General features: G+C 41.7%; 1 protein-coding gene across 1 annotated transcript in view; it reads right to left on the reverse strand.

Moving 5' to 3' along the window:
* Positions 1 to 21,255, reverse strand: part of lrrc75a (leucine rich repeat containing 75A) — a 52,608-nt gene that overhangs the window by 27,966 nt on the left and 3,387 nt on the right. The window contains exons 2-3 of the mRNA XM_076735062.1: positions 14,020 to 14,148; positions 785 to 897 (exon numbers count right to left, since the gene is read on the reverse strand). Of these exons, the coding sequence (XP_076591177.1) occupies positions 785 to 897; positions 14,020 to 14,148 (242 nt within the window). The remainder of the gene's footprint in view (positions 1 to 784; positions 898 to 14,019; positions 14,149 to 21,255) is intronic.

Below are 21,255 nucleotides of genomic sequence, written 5' to 3' on the forward strand. Positions count from 1 at the left end.
CAGATTGGTTTATACTTGGGGGTGATTTATCTTTGTTATGCTTTACCCCATGAAATAAAATACATTTAATTAAGTAGGACTTCATTGGGACTGTAAGCTGAGTGCAGCGTTTTGCAAATATTTCATTTTGAGAGCAGCTTTCAAAAGCCTGAAGTTAAATCGTTGCTGGCTGTACTTCACAGAGCTGCAGAAAGATATGGATTAGCTCTTTATAGTTGCTTTTCATGACTGATTTGCATAGTGTGTCACACTGCTGTATACTGTATATCAAATCCATCAAAATCTCCATTTTCATTTGGCTGCAGGCATTCAAAATGAGGTTTCCACTTAATGTAGGCACAAAGAAGAAGAGTGGAGATAAAGATAACCGCTGCATGCAAAGTGAATCAAAATTAGAGCCCCAGCCGCACACTCACAGACTCATCCAGCAACATTTAGTTGTGTGATTGGACAGTCACACTGAAATCCAAAAAGAATAACACAAATAAAAAGACAATTTCGGCAATAATGAAATGCATAAATATGGGGACTATTTGACAGTCAGAGTGAAACAAAAAGGCAAAGCGAGACACTGAAGCCAGCGCAGACGGAACTGACTTCATCTCTGACTGTGAGAGGGTGAGAAATAAAGAGACAGAGACATCAGTGGATTTTTCCATGGCATCCAAAGGGGCAGCAGATGATGACACATTGGTGACACACTGAGATGTTAACGAAAACATAGAGGCACACACACACACACACGCACACACACACACCCTTGCAGAGACACAGAGACACTCACCAGGCCTGAGGTTTCCTCTTCAGCAGGCCCTGTCTCCTCCACTGGGAGTGGGGGCTGAGATGGTAGGTGAGCTGACGACAAACCTTCTCCATCGCCCCGAGAGAGTCGCCCTCCTATTGGACGGACAGAGAAAGAGACGCGCAAACTTTCAGCTCAGTTACACAGAGGAAAAAACATGTGCTTATTGACCTTATTGGAAGGAGTCAGCAGGACAGGAGCCATGGGGAGAACAGCTGGTTGTACATGGAAACATTCAACAGAACAAAACTGATTCTGTGGATCTAGAAAAATGACTGTTACGAAATAAAACGTCACCCAATAAAATTCAGTCATTGTGAAAATAAATAACTGCATAACATTTCAACAATGAATTGAGTTGAAAAGCATTTCTTAAATGATTGTCTCATTTAAATATTTTACACAGTTCACTGACATGATTACTTATTTCATGATGTCTTTTTCATTTATTTCATATTGAACGTTTTGGGCCAGAAAACCAAACGAGAGCTCGTGCTTCTGTGTCTGCTCGGGTGTGAAACTTGGCAACAGTTTGCTATTGTACTGGCAAAACAACTTATCAAGCAGGTGACATGGTGATGCATCTGTGAGCTTGTTCCAATGTTTTTCTGCTCTATAATAACCAAAAACTGTGAATGCAGCTTTATCACTATGGCTGGTACTAAACAAACCTGTTAAACAGCTAACAAAGCTGAACACCAACATGGATTAATAATAACACTGTGTTACTCCTACATTTGGAAATAAGCCTCAGTACACATCATCTTACTCCATAACGCCACTCTCTCTATCTGTACTATCATTAAGGACATCAGTTGTGACTGGCTAGATGTACTTTCCTATTTGGCCCGGACATATTAGAGTAGCATTGGGGTGTGAGTCATGTGAAGCACCTGATGTGCTGTTTCTATGATATTTTGACTTGTCCTAGCAGGACAGAACAGCTGTAACTAATAACATGAATGATGAGCTTCATTCAGCGTAGTTGCCAGTAAACCAGCACTCACAGGACCTCCGCCCTGACACTCGAACGCCTACGTGGCATTCAGCCCTAATGGTTTTCGTGACAACTGTGTTTAATATGTCAAGTAAGTCTATAAAACTTGGGCTTTTTGGTCTACTGTGTTTGATGTTTGTAGCATAAAGCTAATTTGCAACACCCATTGAATTGGAAGACCTTTCTCAATGCAGTACTGGTACACACACACACACACACACACATATATATATATATATATATACACACACACACACACACACATATATATGAACTCTTTCAATACCATAGCTAAAAGAATAAAATTGTCTTACAGACAAGTGGCATAGATTTTTTTTCTGAGTCCTAATCTGCCACACTGCATGTCAGTGAATTTCTTAGAGGACTTCATCATGTTTCAGCGTGCTCTGGTAAAAAGCACAATAAGCTTTATTGACTTGTGATACAACAGTATCAATGAGTGTAATGTGCTGTGTGTCCTGGGCAACCTCGAGAGCTAAGCTACACATATGCAGACCCGTGCAATTCAATGTTCCTGTTATGCAACAGCATTTCTCAAGTTCAATTCATGGAAAAAAACAACAACACTATTTTTATAATCTGTACATACATACATTTACATAGTTGATTTTTATTCTTTATCCTGCATACTTTTTATCTTGGCCCCTCTGTTACCGTAAAATGTGTATCATCTGTTCATCATGGCAATTAAAGGAATAGCTTGGTTGAAATTTTAAGATACATTTTGGGAAATGCTTATTCACTTTTTACACTGATTGATATACGCGACATAAAAGCATAATCACACCGTCGGAATCAGATAAAGGTTTACTGCCAAATAAATGTTGCCATACAAGGAGTTTGCCTTGGTATGTTGGTGCATAACAGTAAGAAGGGAAAAGAAAAAGGAAAAACAAGTACAGCAGAAGTCAAGAAACATAAATATACATACAGTATATATGTGTGTATGTATATGCTGTCTGTAACAACATACTGAAGACAATCATTCCTATCGTTATAACATTCAAACAGCTCACGGGGTTAGCGAAGTGGTTAGCATGGGGCTAGCCCGCCAGCTGAGAACAAACTGCTTATGATTGAGAAAAGTTCCTCAACATTAAGCGTTAGCTGTGCTATTAATGTTTTGTTTAGTACTAATGTGGAAGAACTGTTTTAGAGAATTGGTGTGATCGCCATTGAAATTCATCCGGGCGGGGGATGACAAAATAACCTTCTTGTTTACTTGACTTATATGTTACACAGGTTGCAGTTTCAGTGGGATTTTGGAGACCATATTGTCCACATAGTGAGGGAAGCAGGACAGCATCATGGAGCTTTCCTCCATACTCCCCCTGTGGGAAAAGCCTTTGACTTCCTAATACTCCATCTGGGATTTGTGTCGATAAAACAAAGGTACTGGATAATGAGACTAGATATCGGCTGGGATTGTTTCGAGATTAGCTGATGTGTCAGTGACATTAGCATCAGTCCAGAGTTTACTGACATCGGTCTGATCAAGCAGCGGGATGTTTGCAGTGTGTGTCTGTAGCAGTAAGCTGCAAATCTGCTGTCAAATGAAGTGTTGTAGTCAACTAGAAAACAATTAACTCAAAAAAAGTGATACTCATATAGGCTGACACACACATAGGAAGTGCATCCTTTAATAATGTCATGATATATTCTAAGATCATTTCTGCTGCAGTCCAAGGCCGCAGCTCCTCTGTAGGTTTGCAATGGTTATTTTATGTTAACCTGCATTACAGTTACGTGATTTGATTTTCTGAACTTAGCATCTGATCTGAAAACATCCCTAAGAGTGTGAGTCAGATTCTACATCCTTATTGTTCAGAGTACACTTCAGATCTTCTTCAACAAACGGACCCAGTGTGCTCGAAATGCAGGCGATACAATAAAATCCTTACTGTTCAGTTACCCGTCAGTCGTTCGGCACATCAAAAATAATCCAGAATAACTAAGTGACAGGTATGAATTAGGTGTACAGGTGCAGGTTATAAAGTAACGTGACTCTGACGCCGTCAGTCAAAGGCTTCACAGTAAACGGAGCAGCGCGCTCAGAGCAGTGGGAAAAGGAGGAGAAACGTCGCGTTGGATATGACATTATCGCCAAATAAGAGGGAGCAGTGAAGTGTTACAGCAGCAGCAGACAAGAGAGAGACACAAGGACATAATTAAAGGATCCGAGCACCACTGGAGCAAAGAAGCAACAAACGCACCTTCTGTCATCGTCAACTTACTGATATGACAGGACACACACACACACATACACACACACACACACGCACATCCACAGTATGATGTGAGAGCGGGGAATTGAAGGCTACATGGTGTGTTGATTGTGTGCACATATGGAGCCTATTTGCTACCAAGTGTGCTACATTACAATCACTTTGTGCTCGTTTAGATACATTTGTGTGACATTTGAGTGTGTGAATTGCACCTGCAATGCACTTAAACATTCATACACAGAAATGAAAAATGTTACGGAGAAAGCATGTGCGCGAGTTTCCCACAGTGAAATGATTGGCCTCGGCACCTCAGATGATTGGCTTGTAAATAACCGGCATGTGAAAGTACATCTTTTTGGTTGTGATGCAAAATAGGGATGAATCAGACTGTCGGACATGCCAGTTTACTCCTCAGCATAAAGACCCTCACTGACTTTTCATCATAGGGGGAACAGTTCAGATGAGGAAGCAATTTCAGACAACAGCTACAGAGTTAAAGCTGCACCGCTTCATCTCCACCCATCTGCCTCAATGTCACTGCAACCCACCACTCCACCATAACTGCATGTGTGTGTGTGTGTGTGTGTGTGTGTGTGTGTGTGTGTGTGTGTGTGATGCTTCCACCCTTATTGCAATGTATTTATTCAGGTGGTGAATCAGGTTTGCAGGTCCCCAGTATCCAGTCTAACAGATGGTGAGGGGAAGAAGTGATATCAACAAAGACAGTCACTGTTCCCTAAACTGTGAGGCACCACACTATGTTGTTCAGGTCAGTGTGTGTGTGTGTGTGTGTGTGTGTGTGTGTGTGTGTGTGTGTGTGTGTGTGTATTTTGAGCTTGGTAAAATACTGAAGGGCAGCAGTTGAATAGTAAAGCAGAAAACAATTTTCTCGCAGACAGCATTTGTGAAAGTGAATTAATTGATGGCCAGAGGGAGGCAGGGGAAGACTTCTTCCACTTCCTCGGCTGCCAAATGAATTTCTCATTTTTCAAATGAAAAAGAAGTGATAATGATTCCCGTAGAGAAACTGTGAACATGTTCTAAGAACTGTATCTGCGTGGTCAGACGCTGCAAAACAGTAGAGCACACGTTGTATTTATCGTGTAAATTCACATTTCAGATTCATAGTGAAAGGACAAATTTTCATAATTTTCCCATATTTTCACTGTTCGTGTCTCAGTACTCTGCTCTGCTAACTGTAACTTTTTTTTGTAACTGTACTTTGTGGACAATGGGTTGGGTTTGGGTTTACAGCCCTCGACACTCACTGCTCTCATCAGCGTGGTTCCAAGCAGCAGCAGGCACCTGTTTACAGTGAAAAAGCTCTAAAAAGCCACTGCAGCACCAAACAGCAGACAGACAGGCTGGTGAGCATAGCGGTGCACTTAGCAGCTACAGAACCAGATATATCCCTCAGGAGTTGTTGAAGGCCAACACAGAGCAAAAAGAAGAGGGAATATTGGACTTAAATTCATCAGGTGGATAAAAACACAACTTCACATTCATGCTAATGTTGCACTCTGTCTGCTGGAGCGCCTTGAATGGTTTGTGTTGCTCTGTGTCTGCTGGAAAAAGCTGTTTCCTTTGTGATATTTCATATCTTTATACCTTTATAAGGTGATGCTTCCCCTGCACCCAAGTGACCGACCGTATCAAATCAAGTTTAACATATAGACTGGATGCAGTTATTCAATTGCTCTATGCTCATTTCCACTTTGTCTTTGTTTGACCCAGTGATTATATGCATCTCCCATTTCCTTTGAATAATAACAGCAGCCTCTAACCTTCATTGTATTACCACTCTCTGTACTTTGCACATTATGTACACTGTTTCCAAATACTGCACATACTTCTGCACATTTTTAACAAGGAACGTGAGAACATTGTGTAACTCCTGGTCAGATGAAAGCCTTTCAGGTGGCACTGGAAAACCTCAAATATGCATGGATGTGAGTCCTATTTGCAGAAATATTGACATTTTGGACATGCAAGGGTTTCATTTGGCAGAATGCTATATTCCTCTACACTGACACTTGTGGTAATGAACAGTAAGAGGGGTCTCATCACATCGATAAAGCTGCAGGAATTGAATTGTGCTGAAGTGAATGAGTGAGAGCTCAGGTCGATGAGAGCAGCGACTGCAGCCTCATGGCTTCACTGTGGCCTTTACTTCATTTCTCTGCATCCTGCTCTCACCGGCTCTCACCCCCTGCCTTTCATTTTCTCTTTCACTATCACTCTCTCAGCTTCACCTTGGCCTGTCTTTTTTCCTCTCTCCTTCGTTCTCTGCGGTCTTGCCTCCCTCTTTCTCATTACATTATTGATACCGAGCATTTTTCCAGTCTCCAGAGGACTGATGACCTCTCCTCAGTCTCTCCTCTTTCCCTGTCTCCATGTCTTTCTTTTATTTATCTCTCCATCTCCATTCCTCGCCCTCAGGCGAGCTTGCTGATAAACTTAGTTTGCACAGTACAAATGGAACCATTACTTTAGTCCTATTTCTCACTGCATGCCCTTCTCGTAAATTACTGCTAAACCACCTCTATTCTGCAGATGAATTGTTTGGATAATTCAATCTTAGCTCTCGTTTCAGCGGTCAGGAGGTGCAGGGAAAGACCAGGCAGAGAGCTGACTCACGGCTGGATCTCCGATCTCTGGAGGAAAATCACTGAATGTGCTCTAAGGGAGGGGATAGATATCATCTCAGATACTGATGTCTGCTGTATTTTCCTGGAAATTGGGCTCCGGAAGTTGAGATTACACAGGGCGGGATTTTCTGAAGAGCCATTTTAGCATTTGTTGCATGCCTGTAGACCAGCGCCACCTTAACTGAGTGGCACCCCACCTTAATGTTTGATTTGACCCAAAAAAAAATTTGTATTTGAATCAGTGTTTATGCTGTTTTAGTGTTTCCTGAGGTAAAAATACTTTTATAATACACAGGATCACTAATTATTACTCATTATGGGATATCAGTCAATTGAGGGAACTTCACATTAACCAAATGAAGTAAAAATAAAAGATTTCCTTCAAACGTAGGCTTTCATGTTGGGAAATAATACAAAAAAAATAACTGAATGGTAGCAGTGGGGAACTTGCTATTTGTAAAATCCCGCTATGACCCTGATGTGTTGTTTCCCAAAAAGGTGACTGCAGGAGCTTTAAAAAGTGTTTCACTGCAAGTCATACATCCAAAAATGTAAATTAATGTGTCGCACTCTGTTCTGTGAGCTGCTCACATTTCGCAGAGATGTAAACAGTAAACCACGCTAATAAATTTGCATTTGCAAATCTTCACATCTGATCACAGTGACTCACCAAAGCCAGATATCAACAAAGCATTACTCTCCCTAACAAGTGAAACAGCAAGCAAAGTACGAAGACATTTTACGGTTTGCAGCGAGTTAATGTCATAAGTGTTATTTCTGTTCTGACAAAAAATAATGTAGAATAAGGCGAGACAGGGAATCCTTGTAAATTTATACAATTATTTCAAGGCAAAACTAAAAAAATGACATTTTTGGTAAATAGTCTTGAAAAACACACATCTGTTAGATCCTCATGTTAACAGAGACAGGACATACAACAAGCTCCAGCACAGGCACAGTGATGGATAGGCTGTGTGTGTGTGTGTGTGTGTGTGTGTGTGTGTGTGTGTGTGTGTGTGTTTCTCCACAGTTTCCACAGGAATTTTTCATAGACTTGCATTCATTTCCTGGAGACTTACCCTAACCATGACCATAAACACCACTCGCCTAACCCTTACCCTTATCTTAACCTAAACTTATCTTAGCCTGAACCCAAGTCTTGACCCTGAGACTTGCATTCTGTCCCCATAAGGAAGGCGAGTCCCCACAATGTGACTGTGTAAGCAGATTTACGTCCCTGCAATGTGAACGATGAACATTCCAGTTTAACATTTCCACATATTTCCCATTACACTTTAAAAAAATACTTCCTAATGAAAAGGAAAGTTGGCTGTTGCAAAGGGGAACGTGGCCAAAAATGTGACGTAATGAGACATAAATAGAGCTATTGTTATGCGAACAGCTTTGGAATCACTGTTTGTCATAGGCAGACATATGGACGAGTGGGCAGATATTAGTTCGTGGCACCTGTTGCTTCGCAGTGTTGCAGAGAAAACAGGAATATTGTAGAACTGGGTGTGAGCTGAGAGAATCCCACTGTCGTCTAGAAATCATTACAGAGGGCCAGTGCTGCCAGTCTCTGGATCAGAGTCCTTCCATGTTAGCCAGACACAGACGACACTCACCAGCTTTGTCATAATAAAGCCGTATGTCAGCCAGAATGAAAGTGTGTGTGTCTCTTGCCTGTTTTCAATAATCTTTGGATGATAATATCAGGCAGTGGGTACACAGACAGTGTCTGTTAAGGGACACATTAAGTATTGAGCATTATAAATAGACCCAATAACACTGCCTAGCTTTAACTGACTACACACACTGGCAACTGTACTGTACAGAGCCAAAAAATATTGATGTGGGAATCCATGTGAGCGGATTAAAGCAGCTGTATGTGACATTTTGCGCCTGACAAAATATCATTTTGTGCTCATTGGCTCGTATCTCAAATGTAATGGACAGTCAGTTTCAGCGGGGTTAAACACACACGCTGACACAAATACTATTTTTTTTTTTTTTTTTTTTTTTTAGCCAAGCAAAGCTCAGCAGCGAGCTGTTGGATTCACACAGACGGGCGGATGGAACGCCTCAGAAGATAAGTGAGAAACAGAGACGTCTTAAAAGCTGCAGCGAGGAGATAGATGAGGTGTGAAACGGGAAGAATAAAGAGGTAAAAGAAAGAGAGCCGCGGAGAGAAAAAAGAGGAAATAAGAGAGAGAATCACGGCAGCTGCAGTGACAAAGCAGCGAAGCTTTCAGCTGCTGCTAGAATCACAAACCAGCCTGCTTAGCTGGAGTCACACTGCGATGAATAGACCTTTCACACTCCCTAAGCAGGCTGCTGGGCTGCTGTGTGAGGCCGAGGGGAGACGTGTGAGTACGACCGGGAAAGTGAGAAACTGTGTGTGAGCATGTCTGTGTGTGTGTGTGTGTGTGTGCGTGCATGTGTGTTTTTATGTACATGTGTTTTTTTGAAAAGGGAGTACATGTCTGAGCAACTCTGTGCGTGTGCGTGTGTGTGTGTGTATGTGTGTGTGTGTGTGTGTGCCTGCCAGGAGGGATATTCCATAAGGGAAGATTAGTTGAGTTGAAGTGATATTCAGAAATCCTCCATGTCAGCTCTGAGTTGGCTTTTTCCTTTTCCCCTGGGCCTGAAACAGCATGTTTACCTGCGTCTCATCATATTAATTTCCCTTTCAGCCTCACATCAGGTGACGTCACGGTATCACGGGCTAAACCGCACTGCTCTCCACCCCCGCCTGAGCAGTGCTGCTGGATTAAACTGATTGGCGTGTGGTCATGCAGGTGCTTTAGTTTGTCCCGTGTAGTGTTAGTGCTCCAGTGGATCTAAGTTTTGTTCCTGTTCTTACTCTCCTCTCACAGACAGAAGCCTCAGAATGCACTGATTGCTCTCCTGCAGCTTTACTGGAGCGACATTTGCTCTATTACCAAACTTCGAATGCAGATTTCTCTCTGCTGCTGCTTCACATTACTTTGAAACACACGGAGGCTTTTATTGTGAAGCTGCTGCAGGAAATGAATGGTTATGTGTCATTAAGGCTCTGTGTGAAACCGCTCCCTATGGACCACTATAATGCACTAGTGTCTGAATGACTGTATATGACACTATAGAGTGCACAACGGAACAAAACAGTAGTGTCTACGGCATGTACATTCATATCTGCCAACAATCCCATGATGCAACGCCTCACATTTTATAGATGCAAAAATTCCAATTATGTGGCACTACAGTTGTCAGTGGTGATACAAAATGATAATGATTCATAAATGTTCTTGATTTACCACTCAGAGAAAGCCATTGTGCGCGTTACACATTGTGTCTGGTATGAACGACATCAGCTGCTACGGAATGAAAGCTACATTCCTCGATGAAGGCCACAAGCTGAAAAGCACTGATCTCACACTAAAGTTGCTCTTTAACTTACAAGCGTTTTTAAATTCTGTAGATGTCAGTGTCTGTGAGGAGGAGAAAGAAAATGATGGAATGTGAGGACAAAAGTAAAAATACTCGACTCACTTTCAAAATAAAGGGAAACTGCTCTAAAAAAAAACACCACCCCATGAAGGGAAACCCAATTTTTGACTTGACTGATAATATTGCCTCCCATAATTCTTTTTTTTAATCCCTTTTTTGTTTCTATTCCTGGCACAAACACATTTTCACAGATCTTGACTGCTTTTGTTTTTTAAAAACACGTCTTTGTGTCTTCTCAGTCCATCAGTTTTTTAAATACTGCAGGGAGGTGCGGATGCTGACCAACGCATCACCAAAGAAAACAACACCTTTTACAAAGCTGTCCTGTTGTATAGAAAAGCACAAGTGTCGTGGCCGCATCATGACCTCTGATCCCTCTGATCCCTCACAGCTGGGCATCACTGGACTGTGTTTTATGTATGTGTCACACTGTAAATGAAATAAAATCACTGCACGCCTTGGGTAAAACAGTCCACCTGAAAATACTGAAATATCGAACATTTGCTGCTGTTTGTGACATATAATGACATTCTTGAGTGATTCATCTGTGATGATTGCCAACCTTTTTGTGTCTTGTGTGAAGGCCTCTTCCTCCTTTTATCTCTCTAAGTGATCCATAAATTTAGCACAGAGAGGATTAACCCTGATGTAACTAACGATTATATTTCTATTTATACACAACCACAAATACCTCAATCTATTAATCCTGTCTCTTAACTAAACAGGTCCCTTTGTTTCTTTGTGAAGAGATGTTATTAATCCTCCAGCAGTGTTCATAATTATCAGATGGATGAATCAGGCCATGAGGTGGGTAAAGTTCATTGAATCAGCTCTCTGGAGTATCGACTGAAACTCAAGCGATTGAAAGAGGACACCAGTCTGAAGTCACATTATGCATTCTGTCACAGAGTGTCTGCAACAGTCATGTCTTCTGATCTCTTCATGAGCTCATTAACAGCAAAATCACGACAGACTGTAACAGCACGACTGGCAATGTAAATAACCACAGCAACAGCCACAACCTCAGCTGTATAAAGTAACACAGCAGCAGGTGGAAGTGAAGCAAACCGTGCAGAAAATGGGCAGCAAACAACATCCTTAAAATATGTTCTGTCTGCACAAATGTGCTGTTATCAGCTGCCTGAAGGCAGAGCAGGTTATGCGAGTTGGGTGTGAGGGGTCGCCGAGAACACTCCTGTGCTTTTATGGCTCTGCTTGATGGAAATTTCCTCTGTGAGAGGAAGCTGTTAACCAATGCGCCTGGATGGCTTTGCGGCCTTTAGGGCTGCAGTGACACACAACTCCAATGACTGAAAGCCAGTTTTGAGTCAATATACATATAATCACTTCATTTCCATACTGTGATTCTGTCTGGTACGACACAGGTGCCTCCATCCACTATTTATCACACAGTCTATTCTCTTCTCACTTTCATTAGTGTCGACGGCAGGCGGCAGCTGTTTTCAGCAAAATAATTCTGATAAAGTCACAGTACCAGCACCAAACAGCAGACAAACAAAGTTAGCAGCAAGCCGGTGAATGTAATGAATCATTTAGGAGCTGAAGAGCCAGATATTTCCCTGAGGAGTTGTTGAAGTCAGAGCTAAAAGAGAGTCAATATTGGAGGCCAGAAACACGACTCGGAATGAACGCTTCTGCTGCCGTGTGTCTGCTGGATGTGTAACACACCGCTCATATCTGCTTTAACATAACAATGTGTCAGTGCTGAGCTGGTTTCATTTCCCCCAACTGGCCAAAAAAAATCTATCAAAGCAGGTTGAAGAACAGACTTTATTTCTTTCATAATTTAGGAAAACGAAGTAGCTGCTGCCACTCATGATTTAAAAAACGGCCAAACGGACTTCAAGGATTCTGCACACGTTCCATGAAACAAAGCTTAATCAGTTCTAAAGGCTTAATCGAGTTGAAAGATAAGTAGACTGATCTCCTGAAGTCTGACTGGTTCTAGTTTTCAAATCTACAAGAGAGTAAAATTTGATTTCTCCACAGTGAGACAAGAAATTAGTATTCATAAGGGGCTGTTATATTGTTGCTTAAATAGCAATAATTAGTTACACGGTAAGAGAAGTGATTTTCTCAAGTTACCACATAACTAATATTCAACGAATATGAGTTTCCAAATGACGCTTTTGCAGCAGATATTGCACTTTAACAAAAAGGATTTTGGAAAAATAGGTGTGAAATTCATAAATTTTGCATTAACATCTTACGAAAGTCCGCAAAAGAAGAGCAGCGAAGCCTGAAAGTAAAACAGAGCAGCAATCAAACGTGTGAGACGCGAGCAGAACGAGGGAAATAACACCTCTCTCCTGTTGCTTATCTCTCTGCACATAACAGCACCCCCTCTGCTCTTTCTCTCCATCTTGCTGTTCACCTATCATGAACTTTACACAAAGCCCTCATCTTCGATTTCCTCGGCGGCTTCGCCGTGTGCGAGGAGTCTCTCGCAGAACACGGCTTGGACACCGATAACGAGTGCTTTTCAGCACGTTTTTCAGCGCGTCCTGGAACTCACAGGACCAAGCTGCTTCATTTCTCAGCGAACGTAACGTTTAAGTGCAAACTCTTTGGCAAGTATTTGGAGTCTGTTGAAGAAAATGTAGATTAGTTTAAGTCAAATCTTAGTCTTTTCTCTTTCTTTGCTTTAGTTTAGTTTGAGTAAACAAAAGCTAAAGATGCTTATTTTCAGTGGGATCGATTTGGCCCATAAATCTGTTACTTTTTGTGCTTTCAGGAACCAGTTATGTTAGTCACCTGATGCAAAAATGGTGCTTATTCGTGCAACAAGCGAAGCAGCTAAATCAACTGACAGGCCTAATTTTACTAATTAGGAGGAGACAATGATTCCAGAGATACAAGCAGGTTATTGAACAAGACTTTGTATAAAAAGACTAATTTGTTTATTTGTTCGTTTGTTGTATTTCACATTACTGACTAGGTTTTATTCATTCATGAACAAAAAATTTTTTGTCATTGTTTTCACCGACAAAATCAACACTGGTAAGTTTGTCTTGTCTTTCATTTTTCATATGGGAGTTGGTTTTGTGCAGATATGCAAAATGACTTTAACTTACACTAATGAACCCGACATCATCAGCATCCTGTTCTCACAGGAAATAGATCAAATTAAGGAGGCAAGATGGTGTTTCCTGAGGTCTTGGCGAGGTCAGGGGAAAATGTAATTGACATACATTACTCACGCGTAGATTAGAACAATTCCATCATCTTTGAAGACGGGCTCAGAAAAAAAACATGATAGCTGTTCCTCAGATGGAGATGACTTTTTACAGTAAATAGATTAAAATAGTTTAAGCATTGGCTTAAAATATGCCTTTTAACACAGTGTTTCAGGAAAATAACACATCAGGCCTTTCAATTCATATCATCATCTTCATCACACTCCTTCCTCCCTCCATTATTCATCCAGTATGGCTGCTGTCATGCTTTCTTTCCCTCTCTCTCCCTCAATGACAAACTGGGCTACATGAATGAACAAACACAAGGAGCTGTACATCCCTCAAGGACACACACAGCCGCACAACCACTTGGAGCACTTCCATAACCTGATAGTGTCAAACAAAATGAGTCAGGAGATCATCTGATAGCAACAAGGAAAGGAATCACATCGGGCTCTGTGTGTGTGTGTGTGTGTGTGTGTGTGTGTGTGTGTGTGTGTGTGTGCGTGCGTGCGTGCGTGTGCACAAGCAGGTTTACTGTTATCTGCAATATTTAAGTATTCTTCATGGTAGATCGTTTTGTGTGTGAATCTGTGTGTATGTGTGTGTGTGTGTGTGTGTGTGTGTGTGTGTGTCCTACCGTCTTGGGGCAGTGGACATATCGTGCCAGGCTGATAATCAGGTCATGCGTGATGGGGTCCACCAGGTTTCTGAAGCTGGCGTAACGGTACAACACGTCATCTAGAGATGTTGACTCCATGCCCAGGTCCTACACACACGCACACACACACACACATACATACACACACACACACACACACACACACACACACAAGTGCACATACAGTACTTATATAGGCAACATTCATGTAAGCATGGCAAGGTCATCTACACATACATACATATATATATATACCACATTTCATACACAAGGTGAAAGTCAATGAGCTTTACGTCACAACAGAAAAAAGGAAAAGTTAAAGCTCACAAACCATTCAGTGGATTCAGATATGATACTGATTACTGATCAAACATCAAACATAAAAAGATACAAATTCATTCACGCACATACATCACACACACACACACACACACACACACACACACACATACGTTTCTTGTGTGTAAGTGCAAGCCAAAACTGGAAAGGCTTGAACATTTTCTATGCTGCTTTGTAAGCCCGCTGACCCCCTAAAGCATTAAATTAAAGCCTGTTATGCTGCTTCCCGCTGTCTGACTGTCTGCTTTCTGCTGAGGGAAAATCAAAATTTGTCACATCTCAAATGCCATCAAAGCCGACGGCGCATAAACCTGTTGACAGAGCTTCACGGATGAACAGTGGTCTTGTTAAATCTTAAAAAGTCAACATGAGTGACAACTTCCCTTTAAAGCACACAGGAGAGGATCAGAGCAGAGCAGTTCAATGTATCTTGAGGAATGTAACAAAGCTGCTGTCACTGACTCCAACACCGGCTGCACATATTTGACTAATTTCGATTAGGCATCATGAGCCATTATAGAGATCCACAAAATGTCTTTTGTTTGGGAAGATTAATGGTGTAAAGCACTGTTAGCACCCCCCGAAACGCTGCAATGCTCCTTCATACCACAATGTATGTAAAAGTGCTGGACACACTGAAAGACTTATGTGGCCAAGGACAAAAAAGGAGTGGGAGTAAAGGTCATAGGCTGCCTTGGTGCCATGAATGTGCTCATTTTATTAGATTATGACAAATCCTGACACGTAGGCCGAGCTCAGAGTGTTAAAATGCAAAGGTTTCATCCTCTGGGGAGCATGAATGTGGTCAGTGAAGGCGTGAACACTCTCAGTCTCAGTTTCTAAAATACAAGAGCATAATCGATCTTTATGGTGACACTCAGTGGTGGAAAGTAAGTTAAGAAGTTCTGTACTTAAGTACAATTTTGAGGTTGTTTACTTTTTACTATACTCTACTACTTCAGAGGCAAATATTGTATTTATTATCAGCAACATATAATCAGCAAATAAATTCTGATGTAAGATAAGATGATCCCCAGGGTGAAATTCACAAGCGAACCTACAGCATTGTTAAAAATAGCTCCACTTTTACCAACTGCAGCATTAATGGACGTATTAATACATGGATAATTATAATTCAGTCAATAATTCAGTTTAATTCATGATTCTGAAATGGGCAATTCTGCATAAGGATAACTTTCACTTTTTTATATTCTGAGTATATTTTGATGCTAATCCTTAAAGGGAAATGTTGAATGCAGGGCTGTTACTTGTAACAGAGTATTTCTACACTGTGGTGCTGTTACTTTTACTTAAACAGATGCTTTTCTTGTCCACACCTTTCACTGACCATTATGAGGACAACAGCTATTGAATTATGGCTCTTGGTTTACTGACACACATACATGAACACACATACACACACACAGCCGGGTGTGTACATTCAGACAATACAGACTGTGTACTCACAGCACTCTGTATACACAGAATGTAATGGCTCTGCTTTGCTGTCCACACCACTGCTTTTGCTGCTAATTCCAGTGGGCTTGAAGCACTTTCCGCCAGAATGCATTTTAGTCTGTAGGTAAGTGCAGGCTCAAAGTGTGTGCAGATATATTTCTGTGTGTTTGGGTTTGTTTGTGCAGACAGTTCAGGAGAGGGGGTGGGGTGGGGTGGGGTGGGGGGGATTAGATGCTCAGGCTCCTACAGAAAGGTATGACTCACTGAGGTTTCCACTCGCTCTGTTGTTTTGTGCAGGATGGGCAGTGAATAATGACAGCCGCTTTGACTGAATGACACACAGAAATGAATCAGCTGCTGTATTTTCAGATGAGAGCGACATTAATAGCAGCATAGCAGATGAGAGAGAGCTATGATTAGTGCATGAACAGGTGTGTGTTGTGATATTCATGTTGGTGACCAGGACACACAGACTCATGCAGTCCATTGTGGCCACATGGCATCTGAAATTCTTCCTCCTTGTGTGCGTGTGTGTAAGGACGCTTGGCATTAGACACCCCTCCCTGGTGGCCGTTTGGCCAATCAGACATGCTGAGTTGGCAGCAGAGACAGTAGCATGAAAATAATTGGCTCGTTTGCTTTTCTTTTACTCTTTCATGATGCTTGGATTGTGGATTATGAATACACACTACTGACTAGGTAGTTCTATCTTTAATGTTGGAAATAGGCTTATTCTTTAATAACTTGGGTGACGAGTTCAAGGAACAGTTCGACATGTTGGGAAATGTGTCTACTGGCTGTCTTGGAGAAGATATGACTGCCAGATGTGAGAGTGGTATCAGCCTCATCTCACTAAGAAATGAATTATCTTTCCTCTCAAAACGTCAAACTGTTCCCTTAAATGACCGATGACAACTTGCATAATGCAACATTCTGATAAATTTCCTCGCCTTGAAAAATGCCACTGATACTAAAACTGACGGTCCAGATCATTTCTGTGTTTGTGTGTGTGTTCCTGTGTGTGACGGTGAGTCAGAGGAGCGCACACACTGTCTTTACTCATCATGTGATGAGGATTTGAGGTGCTATGCAAATAGATCAACACAGAATGGAAATTAATCTTCCAGCACGCTCAAATCTGAGCCTAAACACAAGGTTTGCAAATCAGCAATGAATGTATTCACCACAGAGTGCTGACTGTGTGTGTGTGTGTGTTTGCTGTGGAGGTCTGCAACGGTAAAAAGTAAAAAACTGTGGAACAATAGCAAACAAAAGACAGCGTCCAGAAAAGCATACATTATTAACAGAGGCCCCTCATGAAATATACACGACGAGGACACAGTCTACTTTCTTCAGCTCTATGGGGATAGTGTGTTGGATGCGTAAACACACACACAAACCATTTATGCTACGAGGAAACGGTGTGGGCTTTTCTTTCATTAGAGAGCACCACCCACACTAATTAGGGCCGGTCAACATCAAAGCGGTGGTCTGAACCCAGCTGAACACGAACAAAGATGGAGCTGGAGACAGATGTGCCAAACATCAACTCAAGTGCTGCCTCTTGGGTAAATAAAGCAACATATGACCAGACAGCTTCATCTGCCTCTCATATGATGGAGGTCCTTTGATCACAACTGAAGAATTATTATTATTATTGACATTTCCATGTTTCAAAGGTCTGAGCAGAAGTCTGGTGTGCTGGCTCACTGACACTACTTATACTTACACTGACACTGACACTGACACTTTGATGGAACTAGGACAGCATTAATGTTATTAGTTCCACCTGTTGTTTTCATGATATGACAAATCAAAATGTCTGAAATGAAAAAAGTGTCTCCTTCCTCAGCCCTGCCATGTGCATCGGGCTGACATTACAGGAATAAAGAGCTTTGGAAGTTTACATTTTCAGAAATAGTCATTCTTAGTGGTTTAAAGCCTCATTATACAAAGTGTAGTAATGAACGCTGTGGGTTTATTGATTAAAACAAAGAGCATTACATGAGCAACGAATAAACCTTTGCAATGGCACGTCACAGAGGACTGATGCAGATACAAAGTCAAAGTCAAGGGTGAATACTGGTTTAGAAGCTTTTATGTGTTTTATACGACTGTACGATACTGTGTTTGGCTATTGTCAGTGTGAGAAGAAGGTATAAAGTGTGACTGTGAGCTGGTGGGGAGATTCTATTTAACTCTGGACAGTCAGGCTAACTGCTTCATGTGGCCCCCAGTCTTTACGTTAAGCTAAGCTAATCACCTCCCACCTCTAGCTTCAGTGTTAGTGTTCAGACATGAGGAGCAGCATTGGTCTTCTCATCTATTGGCAAGAAAGCGAAAAAGCGCATCACACAAAATGTCAAACTATTCCTTTCATTAGCTAAGCTGGTTGTACTAATGCTAACATGGGATTTTATCTATATGTGACTTCCAGCAGTCGCAGCCAATTGTACACAGATTTGTGATTCTCGCCAAGCGGGTTATATGACAGCAGTGAGAAATTCCAGATATTTATGACTTGGAATTAAGACAAAGCTCGGAAGTTAACATGATTACTGTTCTGACTCGGCTCCCAAATCTGTATTTTACATGACAGAGTACGCTGTGCTACACATGTGCTGAGGAATTTTTGCTGCAGTCTGAACAACATGTCTGTGTCTCATCATCGCAGTAGATGACAGCACCCAAAAACTGGAACAAAGCTCAATGTATCTCTGTAAGAAAACTGCACTTGAAATACAGTACATTAGCTGGAGATGGAACAGACTGTACAGACTGCAGGCAGCACTCACACCACCGCCACTCAAAGTGCAGCCAAACAAAGCTCAATCAATCAATCAACCAGCACCATGTTGAGTCGCTGCCCTTCAACTGCTGATAACAGCAAAGGAAAAAGCAAAAGGAGGACGTGTATTAATTAGCACAATGTATGTAAAAGGCTGTAGTCTTTCAACAAAACGTATTTGATAGTTTTATCAGCAGAGAGTGCGACAGTACGGGGAGCATCTGCAGCACTGAGAATTCAGTTCAGGCCACGCTGAATCCTTCAGTCGAGAGGAGGGAACCAATCATATGACCAGTTCTTTGTTGTTATGTGTCAAGTGTGAGGGATTTACATTGACCCACTTTCTTGTACTTGTGATTTCCTCTTAAACAAATGAATGAGTGCTTCAGCCTGCAGTACCAGTCATGTACCAACTGACTGGAAATCATGTCTTCATCTGAATTTGGACTTAAATGAACTAAAATACAATATATGAATGCAAAATATTTCATGCAGAGGTAATTTTCCGCTGACCATGCCATCATCATTATCATGGTTTTCACTTTTGTGATTTCATGATTCTTCTGCCAAATCTGGGCACAGGAACTTCTATGTTTAGTTATTAGGGAAATGCTCTGACAGCTGCCTCAGGGTCTTTGTGCAGGTGTCTGTCCAGTACCAGGCTCTTCCATCCAAGAGTATAACATCACAGCCTGTATGCTATATCATTTTGCGCTGCTCTACAGGTTGGTGAATCCCACTTGGAACACTTGTGTGAATTAACCTCACAAAAAACAGGAAGAGAGGTTACGGATCAGACTATGAAAACGAGCTTGAATGAGCTGCAGTGACTTCCAACAACAGCTACTGTCTGACAGCAGCTTCAGTATGACGATATTAATGGCGATCACAGCACAACGGCTTCTAATTATCTGACGAAACACCGGTCACAGACCATGAGAGGACTTCCCATGCAGCTGTTCACAGCCGACTACAGACTGCTGAGGGAACCGCTGAGGTTAAATTTAGGGCTGCTGTGGGTTACAGTTCAGCGATAAGCTTCGAGGCAGCGTAGCAGGAAGTGTTGAAGAGGTGCTAGCTTTGGTTTCAAGTTAATTGAAGGGCAGTGATTAAAGAAGCTGGCCCCATTAGCTCTTAACGGAGCTCCTGCTTGATTAATCAATGTCTATTCAGCCCGAGTCCTCCGGCCATCACCATGGCTTCCAGGCAACATGGAGAAGAACCTGGTAACCAGTGAAGGGCGAGCTTTCTGTCATCACCTTTCCTTCTCGTACTGTTTTGTTCATATTGTCTTGTCTCTGCAGTCACTCGCCATCTCTTCCTCTCTCTTTGATCATCAGTGTCTGTAACAGTTCCCCCCCTCCCATGCTCTCATTATCCTCAGTAATTGTCTTTATCCAATTCATCGTGTGATCTGTCCAGTGTGCTGTACTGTTTTAGCAGAGCCCAAACCCTCCAGAATATGAAATGTGACTGATGGTTATGTCCCCACAGCGCTTCCATTGTAGCTTTTATGACCCTATAAGAAAACCTGTTTTCATCCTCCAGCCTCCTTTGGTCTCCACCTTTCTGCTGACACAAAATAAATGAGCCACATTCATCTAAAACATCACGGTACCTCTCCATATCGTTAACTTTGATCCAGCTGGGGTGCATCAAGCTTGTGGACGCTTCCTTTTCTCAAATCTCCAGCTCCACAACAGAAGCCAGGAAAAATCCTTCAGAGGTCAGAAGATCTTAACCTCAAACTGTCACCCACTGGATCAAAGCTAAGCCATGTGGTCTGCTGCTCACACTGTGCACACGACACCCTCTCTTTTCTATTGATGTTACAGCACAAGCAACGCTGCTTGGTGCTGAAATAACACTGTGAATTTCATCACACTGATGAGGAAAGGAAATATCTTAAGTTTGCGAACCGTACCAAGTCACCACTAAGTGCTGTTAAAGGTTTCACAGTTGACCACAAATCTGTGTGTGGTGCCACAACGGAGGTCCAATGGAGGATGCAAACAAGTAAAGAGAGATACTTGAAAACAGCCAGTGGTCTGACAATTGAAGCTGTTCTCCTCAGATGAGCTTCCAGTAGAATAAAAGGGCTTCTAAGTGGGTAGTTCATTCTGTCAGGTGGGAAACATCTCTGAAGACGAGCTATCATGTGGATTTCAAAACAATGTCGCTCTTTGTGTCAAAAGGGAAAACGTGACCAAAGGAGATATCTTATGTTTAAGCACATTTAAACGACTGCTATCTGGACCAATTCAAGATGAATGTCCAACATCAGGGCTCAGTGTTGAACAAATGGCAGCTTGACAGTTGAAAACTACCAAACAACCAAATGCTGGCATCACATTTCTGATCACGATTGTAATCTTGTCTTCTACATTCTGATTTGATGGTTAAAGTTATTTAAGCCTGTGTTTAGACAATATTAATTGAAAATGTTTTCATTAACTATTTCTCAAACTACGGGATCAAAAAATGTCTTATTTACTGTTGGTGCTAAAACTCAGGCGTCATATCAGCAGTAGTTTTGAGAAATTATAGGTTTCTCATTGGACGTGTATCACAGGGGATGTGCAGTTTACAGTTTTTTCCCATTAGCAACATTTTTTTTTGATGCCCCCCCG

Source organism: Chaetodon auriga, chromosome 7, assembly GCF_051107435.1.
Source record: "Chaetodon auriga isolate fChaAug3 chromosome 7, fChaAug3.hap1, whole genome shotgun sequence".
NCBI classification, from domain to species: domain Eukaryota; kingdom Metazoa; phylum Chordata; class Actinopteri; order Chaetodontiformes; family Chaetodontidae; genus Chaetodon; species Chaetodon auriga.